This window comes from Cyanistes caeruleus, chromosome 3 (assembly GCF_971803275.1).
Source record: "Cyanistes caeruleus chromosome 3, bCyaCae1.hap1.1, whole genome shotgun sequence".
In the NCBI taxonomy this organism is placed as follows: domain Eukaryota; kingdom Metazoa; phylum Chordata; class Aves; order Passeriformes; family Paridae; genus Cyanistes; species Cyanistes caeruleus.
In genome coordinates this window covers 87,385,105-87,396,778 of record NC_141703.1, presented here as the reverse complement: position 1 = coordinate 87,396,778, position 11,674 = coordinate 87,385,105, and the positions used below count along the sequence as shown (strand labels likewise).

General features: G+C 41.7%; 1 protein-coding gene across 1 annotated transcript; it reads right to left on the bottom strand.

Moving 5' to 3' along the window:
* Positions 1 to 64: 64 nt before the first annotated feature.
* TMEM139 (transmembrane protein 139) lies at positions 65 to 4,952 on the bottom strand. The gene is made up of 4 exons (XM_023939565.2): positions 4,807 to 4,952; positions 4,417 to 4,568; positions 3,150 to 3,458; positions 65 to 1,859 (listed from the first exon to the last, which is right to left on the bottom strand). The coding sequence occupies exons 3-4, from the start codon at positions 3,395 to 3,397 to the stop codon at positions 1,391 to 1,393; spliced, it is 717 nt and encodes a 238-aa protein (XP_023795333.1). The 5' UTR covers positions 3,398 to 3,458; positions 4,417 to 4,568; positions 4,807 to 4,952; the 3' UTR covers positions 65 to 1,390.
* Positions 4,953 to 11,674: the final 6,722 nt, after the last annotated feature.

Sequence of the window (11,674 nt, the reverse complement as noted above, 5' to 3'; positions counted from 1 at the left end):
GCAAAAGCATGGCTTTGTGGAGTGTTTCTTTTGGGAGGAAAAATTAATGATGTTACCAGGAATCTTAAATGCAGTCCTGTTTATTTATAAACAACATAAAAGGTCTTTTTTTTTTTCCTTTGGACTATAAAGAATCAAACAATAAGAAATAATTTATTTGCTTCTAGCCTATGGTTTGATGGTTCCTCATATGAATTAAAGATGCAGTCATGAGCAAGGCTGTGACTGCTGCTCTCCTTCACAGGAGAATCAGACCACCATTTTTATTTTTTAATTTGGAAATTCACCAGACGCAAATGCATCTCTTTGCAGACTGCAGACCACTTTGACTCTGCAGAGCCGATCAGTTTAGCTCACCCATTTAAAAAGGCACAGCATCACTGATCAGTGAGAGCTAGAACCTAGGCCTATAGCCTAGAACCATCACGATGAAGGCCAAATGTGTCTTGGCACTTTTGTCCTCAGGTGCTCCGCTGCCTTGGCAGGCAGACTGAACCTTTCCAGAGCCCACAGAGAACTGGAGGAGCTTTGGCCTTTCTGTGCATAATAAAGGACAATAAAATGGCTCAGGCCATCTGTTAGAGTCCATCTGTAATACAGCAGACATACACCCTGTTGTAGAGCCTCTAAGTCCAAGCAGAGGCTGCTTACATGTGCATGTATCCCATCACTGCCCTCTCTTGCAGGGGGAAATCTTATCTCCCTCTTGTCCACCACTGGCTGTGTGGGATGTGAAGTTTGTGAACAACAGAAGTCATTCGATGCATACTATCAGCTTTTCAACCCTATGTGACAGGTGTCAGGTGGTACCACCTTCCACATGCAGCCAGACACTCTCCCCTCAGTCACATTCCTATGTAGCACAGCTGAGGATGTGGAGCAGGTGTGGCGGAGGGACAGTAAAAAACAGACCAAAAATTTGTGTTGCTGCAAAACAGTAACGTGGGGAGCGCATGCTTGTTCTTTCTGTAGGGACTTCAGGGTGGCAGATAACCCGACAGCACTCAGCAATATTCCTGTTTGCAATGCACAGGCAAAATGTGCTTAGTGTTGTTTCTATTCCTCCCCTTTCCCAGGCAGATTCTTCTGGCTGCATCCTACATTCCTTCAGTCCTTCTTTTGGCAAGTTCTCTTGTCTCCTCTCAGGGTTTACTTCTCCTCTTCCATAAAGGTGTATCTCCAGTTTGAGAATGTTGCCATGCATAACACAGCTTTCCTCATAGTGGTTTTATGTATATACCAAGACAAAGCAGTGTGGTATTGCATTGATTTCTGTTTTGTGCAATAAGATTCTAGTAACATCAGAAGCTGTGTCTGTAGTTCAATTCTGGTTCAAAGAATGGTGAGACAAACATTTCGGCAAAACATTATCGGCTGTTTTACCATCCCTCTAGGAGCACCCTGTATTGGGGTGAGGGTTTGGTTCTGTATTCATGGAAGGTGAGATCAGTCCTAACCCAGAGGGCTGGTGAGCATCTTCAAAGACCTCATCACTGATGGCAGTCTCGTAAGCAGGTGGTGGAGTGAGTGGCTCCAGTGGTTCAAACCTTTCTTCAACATCTTTCTCCTCATGGATGTCCGAAACAAACCGCTGCAGTCTTGGGGGCAGCACCAGCTGCAGGTGCGTCCTGGAGCCCGTGTCTGTCTCAGAGGTGTGTGTTGTGTCTGCTGGCACTGGGCCCTGGAGAGCCTCCACCATCATCTCTTGTTGGGCAGAGGATTCAATAACGACGTTGTACGGGGGAGGCTCGCTCAGCGGCGAGGGCACGGAGCCTGGGTTGGATGTAATTGTCCATATTGCTGGAGCTGACATGGTCATCACCTCCTCATAGGTGGGCGCTTCGTAGGCAGCATTCACCCTGTACCAGGAGCAATGCCAGATACACTCGTTACTTTACTGCATAGTTTATATTTATAGTACAGATCATGGAGTATAGGGACCATGCCACAATCAACAAACGGGACTGAGGCAGTGTATCTCACATGGAATTGCTGTGTAGGATATTCTGGACCAGCTCACCTCTCCAGCCAACTGAATGTCTTTCTTACTGGTAAAGAAAACAGCTCATCTGACCATTTTCCCACACTCCCCAGAGTCAGTGAAGCTACCCACAATGTTCAGTTCAGTGTCCTAGGCTTAACCTAGTGTTCTCCTACAGTTAAAATTTATCACTAAGGATTGCTAACTACTAGTTATCTCATGGAATAAAACAGGACCTATTTTTTTTTAATATATTAGCTCAATGTCCATCCATTTTTTAAGAAGAGAAAATTAGGTACTTTTATTTAGTTTAAACAAGGACTAATTATTCTGTGTTTAAAAGAACTATCTGCAAAGAAAAAATGTTACTTTGGAGACATTTTCTTTTTCAGGTTGTATTTTTAAATAAAAGGATACTAGTTTTCTTCAAGTATGCCTCCAAATGAGCAGGGCCAAATTTAGACTTCTTTTTTTATACAGTCTTTCTGAAAATACACACTGTATTTAGGAACATCAAGTCTTTTATGCACGTGGATAATGATTATTTGGATTATACAAGTAGGCAAGGCTACAAATAAAGTTAACCTCTTCAATGACAGCAGGAAAACTGGGGTTAAATTAGATGATGCTGAGAACCTGCAAATGAACCTGAAGCCAAAAAGAGGTGGTAGTGCTCCGAGTCTCTAAAAATCAGGGGATTTATTAGCGTCAAGTAGGAATTTTAAGAGCGAAACACACCCAGTTACAGGTTTCTCTTAAAGTTTGCCAAGGAACAGTTGCTCTAGAGATAAGGTTTATAGAGCTAAACCCAAATAACATTTGGTATTGCTTCAACATTTTTTCTTTTTCCTTGTCTGACTCATTGTTTGGCAAGCCTCGATTACTCAAAGAAAAATAAAATGGGCCTGGATCGCTTTAACATTGGCAAGTTTTAGTGGATCAGTTCCCAGGGAGAAGAAAATTCATATTATAAAAGGTACAGGACATGCATGGCATTGACATTTGCAACCTCCACATCAATAATGAGGGAAAAAGATCTGAAAAGAACTTTTGTCTTTAGGAATGGAGTCTGCATTTGTTACCTCAGGGGAAGGGCAACAAAAGAGTGTTTAGAATGGCCATGAGTGAAGTGAGAGAGTTAAAGAGGAGTAACCAGGTTGCTGCTTACCCTGCTTGGCTTTGCCTGTTTGGAGGTGTTTCATTTGCGTCATGCCGGTGTTGATTCCTCAGGTAACACTCGACAAACACACTCAGCAAATAGCCGACCAGGCACACTCCCCCTACCCCGAGGAAGAAGTAGCCTACTGGGTTGATGTTAGAGGAGATGGCCAGCATGGTGACTCCGATGAGGAGAGCAGCGGTGAACAGGAGCAGCAAGGTTTGGCGGATGTTCTTCCAGCGTGTCTCTAACCACATGGCAGAAGGGATGGCGGTGGCAGGCACTTGAGAACGGATGGGCACTTAAAGGGACAGACATCTGTGGAAGATGGAAGAGTTTTTTCAACATGAAACATGAGCATATGAACACGTTCCTAAGTATTGTGACCAAAGTAGAAACATACACACTCGAGTACATGCATGTGCATCATAAGCCTGGGAAATCTGTGTACACCGATGTAAACATATTAGACTTTCCTGTCAGCATGCATATTGAATAGTTGGAATACTTGGATGCAGTTGCAAAACATAAAATGCATAAATAGACCATCAGCACTTATTACCAGACATATCTAAAGAGGTCTGGCTTAACAGGGTGGCAGATTGAGGCTACTGCGAAAGCAAGACACGGAATAACCATAAGGATTAATTCTAGGACATTTGTGCCTTGCATAATCAACATTCAAATACTAATTCAAATCCCGGAAGAAAAGCAGCACTATTTAATAGACCTGTCTGCCCTGGTCAATCAAGCATCTTACTTCAGTGTAGTACTAGAGCAGTAATGTAACTTTAGGTTCTGGGTGTAGCTAGGGTATGTGTGTTTTTGTAAAATGTAGGCATTTATTTCAGTATTTGCCTGTATTCTCAGTTCTTTCTCTGTTGATATGCCTGGTTCTTTGCTCTGTTCTCAGACATGAGAGCCCTTCCTGTCCCCCATTCCAAACCCCATTTCTGTGAAAGGACAGCAGTTGTCACTGTGTGCAGCCAATATGAAATGAATACCAGGGATCTGTGGCATTCAAGAATACCATAATTAAGGAGCTGTCTTGCGCTTGTGTTATACTAACCTACATCTATCCCACTGTTTTGGTGAAGACCTCTTCGAAGGAAAAAAGCATGAAACAGTGGCCATACTTTTTTATGAATATACATCTCCAAACAAATAAACAGTTTTATATAGCTACATGTTACATTGTGTGTTTTCCCCTTATTACAGCAAAAATAATTAAATGCATATAAGCAAAAGAAACACTTTTTTTTTAGCATGTACTTACCAGAAAGAGGTTTTGGAAGGTACGAGCAGTCATGTTTTAACTTCTCTCTTCATCACAAGGAAAAATGTGAGCTGCTGCTTCCCGTTCTGACCCGAGGATAGAACACGAGTTAAAACCCTCCCTTCCTTCTTTCGAGTTTTTTGGTAGGGAAACTATTCAAAAATAAAAGTCGGAAACTAGTGAGTATGGCAAGACAGCAACTGATGGGAAGACCCCATTGTACAAGTTTTGCATGGGAAAGTAGAATCTCTGTTTTCCAGGTTCTGAATCCGAAGCAGTTTCTAGACGATCACACACCTTCGACTCTTGTGCAGCTCTTCTCGGTCTGTCCCACAAAAGCAGGAAACTCATTAGGAAAGAGGGCGGAGTGAGCAGTGGGGGAGTGCTTACCTGTGTCGTATCTCTTTGGTCTGCTTCACTTCAATGAGAAAGTTCCCTGAAAATTCTGGGTTTTCCCCACGTAGCAAAGGAATCTTGATCTCTGCCTCACAAAGCAGGAACAACTGCCTGCCCAGCCCACATCACGTGGGGAACACATCACACATAAATCTATTTATGACTTCTGTAAAATGCAAATTCATAATTTGTCCTGATCCAGTCCTGTTTGTCAAATCTTGTTTTATGCCCTCTTTGATTTTACAAACAAAAGAAGAAAAAAGGGGGCAAGAGGTTATTATTTCACAGAGGGCTGAGTTAAAAACATTTTTACTCCCTGTTGTATCTGGGAATGGAATTAGAGGCAATGATAAGCAACAGAACTGAATTAGGTACGGAATTACTTCTGGTATCTGAACCTTTGGTATGTGTCTGCAAACTGGAGTGGAATGGAAGGGAACGGAAGGGAATAGAATAGGAATAGGAATAGGAATAGGAATAGGAATAGGAATAGGAATAGGAATAGGAATAGGAATAGAATAATTTCTGTTGGAAGGAATCTACACCTCCAACTCCCCACCTGCTTCAAGGATGACTAGAAGCTGAAGCATGTTATTAAGGACTTTGTCTAAATGCCTCTTACACACTGACAGGCTTGGGGTATGGCTCCATGAAGCCTGTTCCAGTGTCTGACCACCTTCTAGGTAAAGAAATGCTTCCTGATGTCCCCTGACACAGCTTTGAACCATCTCCACTGGATCCCCAGGAAGAAGGATCAGAACCTCTATCTCCCCTTCCCCTCAGGGAGCTGCAGAGAGCAAGGGGGTCACTCCTCTGCCTCTCTTTTTTCCAGGCTGGATAAACCCAGAGCCCTCAACTGCTCCTCCCAGGACACACCTTCCAGCCCCTTCACCAGTTTTGTTGCCCTCCTCTGCACACATTCAAAGACTTTCCCACCCCTCTGAAATGGTGGGGCCCAGAAGTGCTGCCAGCACTCTGGGTGAGGCAGCAGCAACACTCTCACGAGTCCTTCTCTCTTCACAAATAGCAAGTCTAGGAGGGCATCATTCTTAGCTGTCTCACTGAGTATCTGTGACAAGAAGTTATTGCCTACAAACTCCAGGAATTTCCTAGATGTGTTCATCAAAGCAATTTGTTATTCCCGGGTGATACCTGGGAAATTGGAATCTTCCATAAGGGTAAGGGCTGCTGATTCAGAGATTTCTCTTAAATACCTATAGAAAAACTCATCAGTGCTTACATCACTGCAAGTTCTTGAGTACTATAGGATGAATTATCCCCAGGAGCAGGGTGCAGCTCATGGTGGTCTGTAACAAGAAGATGCCCTATATATTTATTAATAGCACTTAGTTTGGAAGTTTGGGCCAACAAGAATTGCATGAGGTTCAACAAAGATAAATGTGAAGTCCTGCAGGGATGGAATAATCCCAAACAGAAGGGATTGAATTATTTTATACTACTACTACTACTATTATTATTATTATTATTATTATTATTATTATTATCATCCCAACCTGCAGGAATTATTGGAATAATCCCCGGCACAGTCTGGGGCCAGACTGACTGGGATGCAGCTCTGCTGAAATAAACTCGTTGGACATGATTAAAGGGAAACTCAACAGGAGTCAGCAGTGTGCCCTTGAAGCACTGAAGGCAACCTGTGTCCTGGGCTGCATCTGAAAGAGGGTAGTGAACAGATCAAGGGCTGGGATTATTCTGAGCAGCACTTGTTAGGATACACATAAAATACTGTGTACAGTTTTGTCCCCCCAATTTGGATGTGATCTGAAAAATTTGACATGGTCTGGGGAATGACGGGTTGAAGAACTTTGACAGCTTAAGAAGCTGGATTTGTACAGCTGAGAGGAGAGAAGGCTTGGGCAGGTGATAAGTGTCTACTCAAAGTTTTCCAATAGTAGTAGGTAGCTACAGAGAGGAGGGAGGGTGTTTTCATGAGGGTACATGGTGACAGGATAAGAGGCAACAGGAAAAAGGGTAAGTCCCTCTACATATAAGAAAAACAGCCTTTAATATGAAAACAGCAAAACGCAATTTCTAGCCCAGAGAAATGGAAGAATCCTCTTGGCTGGAAATATTCAAGACACGGCTGAGTCCAGGGCTCAGCTTTCAGTAAGAGGTTGGACCAGATCATCTGCCCTTCCAGTCTGGACTTGTCAATGTTTCTGTGTTTTGAATATTTTCTCCTTATAATTGCCTTTCTGGCTGCTGACAGATAAAGGAACTTTAGCTTTGATTGTAATCCATTCTTTGCTTTCAAAGAGAATTCTTTTGAAGATGTCAGGCTTAACACGCACATGAGGGGGAGAAAGTCAGGATTCTGGCGTGCAGCATGCCATTTTGCAAGGCTATTGTTTAGATGAAAAATATGATTTTCATTTTGGGGCTGCCTGGTGTTAAGAACACCTTAACTGCTAAGGAAGATTTGAGAAAACTGTTTTGACAGCCTCTTTACCCAGGCATCATCTTGACTGACCCATGGTGGAATCTGCACATGTCAGTACAAACAGGAACTACTTTCTAACCAGTGTAGCTGGTGGTTGTTAGAATCATTCCTCAGAGATAAAAGATTTATATCCTACTGATTTGAGGAGGTAATTAAAATTATCTCCCTGCCTGTTCTTCATTTCCTCCTGTCTTCCTTGCAGTGACTCAGTGTTCAGGTGATCTCTTGCTGAACCAGCCCAGCCATCTCAGTGGGAAAGTATTTATATTTTTCCTAAGTGAATTTGGTGGGCTTAATCTAGTCCCTAATGTATCATCTAACCACTAGCTCCCCATTAAAGTGAAGAAATAGGAATGCATAGCTGGAGTAGTGGAGAAGAAGGGAGGAAGAGTGGGAATAATTTCCAGGGCTGTAGTGGCTGTCATTTGATTGCCTGGGCCCAAACCATTGGAGCAGAAGGAAATTCTTCCTTCGTTGATGGAGTAAGCCTCATAGAAAGGTGTAGAAAGAATCTAAGACCCATTTTTAACTCAGCAAAGCCTGTTAGATATATCATGAATTACCAGCTCAGCCTGCTGACTTTAGCCAACTCCCAGCTCTGGTATGTACACTGTCTACTGTCCAAAGACCTTAACAATCTGACCATTGTTGAATCCCCCTTGTGGGTTCCTAAAGAAGGTACTTCAGCTGTGTGGAGGGAGCTGAGGCATTTTGCTTATCTGCACATTCTCCTGTGTGGAGCAGGCACTCTCCTAGTGTATAGTAGAAAGTCAGAAATGTGAAAAAATCCTTCATTATTTTTTTTTGGAGAGCTACTTTTGTGATTGGAAATGCTGTATTTGATTTGTGGATAGATAGAAAGATGTTGGTTTTGCTGAAAATCTGTATAGTAGTTTTGACTGGTGCACCATTTTAAAAAATAGTCTTGGACACAGTTACGAAATATTGGGATGAAAAAGTCTAGAAATGGTAGGTCTGTGTTGAATTGGTTGTTGATTGCATTGATTGTATCAGTTTATTTCTGTTAAAGTTCAGAGTTCAGTAACTCCTGTGGATTTTACCCATGCAATTCATGGATGACAGTGGTGAATCTTTAGGAATTATTTTTATTCATTTACAAGTACGCATAAAACAACAATACTTTATGATGCAGCTGTGAGTGCATTAGTTGAACATGTTTATGAATGTGATACATACTGCTTTGTGAGTCTAAGGATACGAAGCAGGATGAATTTCTATGAACTAACCTCTGCAGTATGTTTTCTAGCAGGAAAGTGCTTCTACATGAGGCCTTTCAGCATTTCTGAAGGACTTCTGAAATTTTTGTCTGTTTGTTGTTTTGGTTCTTTCCGCAGTCTGGTTAAGACTGTCACTGGGTTCCATAACAAAGAAAAATTGATCACACAGCTGCATCAAGAAGATTTTGGTGATTAAAAGACACAGAAAATGCAGTGGGGCTTGGGTATAGCCTGAGAGATATTTCTCTGCAAGGTTTCTTAAACAAGGTGTTGAAGCCTGGGAGAGTAAGCAAGGATATTTATCCTGCCGTGCAAAACTGTCTCCCTTTCATGTGCAGTAGAGATTTTTTTCTTTTCTACAGAAAGCTTTCTGTTCTCTGTTGTTCAGTCATACTGTGGGAACCTTCATTTAACAGCATATTTCTTTAGTTAGGACTGCGAATTTCCTTTTTTTTAATTCTTTCTTTGTTTTTTCCTGTATCTTGTTGTTAGCCTCTAAGAAGCATTTCACCTTTCCCCTGTTTCATCTCACTATCTACTCAACCTTCTGCCCTGACTGCTACTAATTAACTTAGTACCTACAGTAAGCTCAGTTATCAGCTCGGTATGCAGAGAAGCTTGCTTTATTCCCAAGGGCTTGTGACGTGCACACCATGGCACGATTAATCTGACCGTAATCGCTATGTCTATTCTTCCCCATAACCTCATCCTGAAGCAATTTCTGAGAACCTGAGCAGGTAGTGGGGACAAAGTGTTATTGAATCACCTTTTCCAGTCTTGTCTGCCTCTCCTTTTGTCCCCTAGGTTTTGCATAGTCACTTTTGTGACTAAGCAAATTGCATCACTGCATTTTATCTAGAGATCATGGGGCAGTCATGAGCTCTGGTTGATATTTCTGGTCAGTATAATGTTTTAGGCAGGAGAAAGCAAAACCTCAAGGAAAGCAGAATGCCTATGGTTGGATATTCAAAATATGTGTGTAGCTTTGGGAAAAAATATTTGTGTTTGACCTGCCAGAGCTTAATGGTCATGCATTTCTTGGGAACTGGCAATCTCTGTTTCCTTCCAGCTTACTCCAGTTCTTACAGGACAATGGTTGGAAGTTACATGTATAGTCACTGTGTGGTGGATTTTTTTGGCATGGCTGTCTTCTACCTGTAGTGGCTTTTCTCTGTAGATCAGGGCTGAAATGCAGTCACAGAAGGACTGATATTACACAAAAAGCTTCTACTAACACTCTTAATTCCTCAGCTGTACAAAGGATGCTTGAAAAGCATAAATGTACAGAGATTGAGTTAGAGATACTTGTTAAGTTGTGCAGAACTAAAGGATCTCTCTTTTCTGAAAGTGGAGAGTCACATTCAAGATGTGTTTTCAGGGCTGTCTGCACACCTAAAGTTCATAAGTATTTAAAATTAACAAAGCATCGGCTCCTTTTCCTGCCAGGAGAGGAACAGAAAAATAGCAAGCATTTACCAAGATCATATGAGGGGTTTTATATCCTCTTACAGACTTCTAAATTCACATTTATAATGTTTTACATTTTGTCAGGGAAAAAAACAAAGAAAAAAAGTGAAGGCTAGAAGCTTCCTCACTTTTTAATTCTGAGTTGCCCTTAGGGCAAGAACTTTATATTTGTTGAGTTTCATTAGTATTGGTGAAACTTTCTGCAGCTGATTTAGTTTAATGATAGAGCCCAGCTTGGTCTAAATTATTTACTTTTTGCTGGAAGACTTTCTTCACTTTTGTAAAATCTCTGCACACTGCAGTACTTCTACTGAGATGTTACTGTATGTGTGATGTAAATTAGCAGTATGCACTTCTCTGAAATAACCCACCCTGGTGACTGAAATGCTACTAAATGAGACACTACAGTGACCCCTCCTCTTTTGCTGATTTAGAGCTCTTAATGTGGATTAGACAGAGGAGGAGACGGCCATGACTAAATGTGAAGAAGGAGGGCAGTTAAGATCCTACTGCCAAAATATGGTGAAAGAATCACATGGAATACTGTGGAAATTTCCACAGTGTGGAAAGAGCAAGTGAGCAGAAGGAAATAGTTGTAAAATGAAACTAAGGACTTAACTGAGAATATTAAAAGAACACAGGAAGATAATTTGCTCTCTTTCTAGACTATACTAGGTGTCTCTGGAAAGAAGAGAAAATCAGACCTGTGTATGCTGAGCAGCTTTACTACGGAACATTCCTTTTCTCCAGACATAATTTCACCATTCTAAAATAGGAAACTTTTCAGCCAAAGGACATGAGATGCAGTGAGAAAAGTTAATGTGTAATTGCCACAGTTTCTGTTCCTTATCTTCCTCCCTGGTCCTAGCGACATATTCTTGCTGCTTATGTTGCCAAACCTGTTATGCACTGGAGCCCTCCCTGACATGTTCTGAATGGCTAGCAGGGCATAAACAAGTAAAAAGTGCTATTTTCTCTCATGTTAATACACTAACAGTCACAGAAACATGCAGGAAATGCCAGTATGGCCATGGGAGAGGAGAAAGAACCTCATAACCTATTTCAGTGTTGAAGAAAGGGGGGTGCCCTTTTCTTTTCCACAGCACTAGATGGTTTTTCTAGGGAACCACACCTGAAATATTTGGGAATTACCACCCAACAGTAAAACACAGGCTACTTGGGTTGGAATTTAGCAACTGTGCAACTTGCTGTGGACTAAAATGTAATAAATGTGAGAAAATGAGAAAGAGGTTGAAGTGCCTGTTCCAGCACGTAGATTCCTGAGCAGAAATTTGGCATTGTTTCCTGTCACTGGTGGGACACACAGTGACTCTCCATGAGATGCTCCTACATTCCTATTGAATAACATTGCACTTTCTTCAAATTCTTTCAGTAAACAGTGGGGTGGGAGAATGGGGAAAGTGTTGCCATAAAGAGAAATCCTAACTTAACTATTTTATTAATGAATTTTAGTAACTATTTTATTTACGAGTTGTTCCCTGGAGAAGAAGAGGACACTGCTATTACTGGTCCCTCTCTGAGTGCTGTGCTTTGTAGCCAGTCAAGCACAGAAAACCACATGTTCCTTGATGCCTCTTCTCAGCCTAAGGTGCTCATAGTCTAAAGCAAATGTGACAAAGCCACAGAGTATTTTAGCTATAGGAGACCAGAGATAGATAACTTAGTATGAAAA

Coding starts and splice junctions, on each gene's coding strand:
- TMEM139 (XM_023939565.2), bottom strand. CDS start 3,397: ATGTGGTTAGAGACACGCTGGAAGAACATCCGCCAAACCTTGCTGCTC. Junction 1,860..3,149: donor AACAGGCAAAGCCAAGCAGG/GTAAGCAGCAAC, acceptor CTCCTGGTACAG/GGTGAATGCTGCCTACGAAG.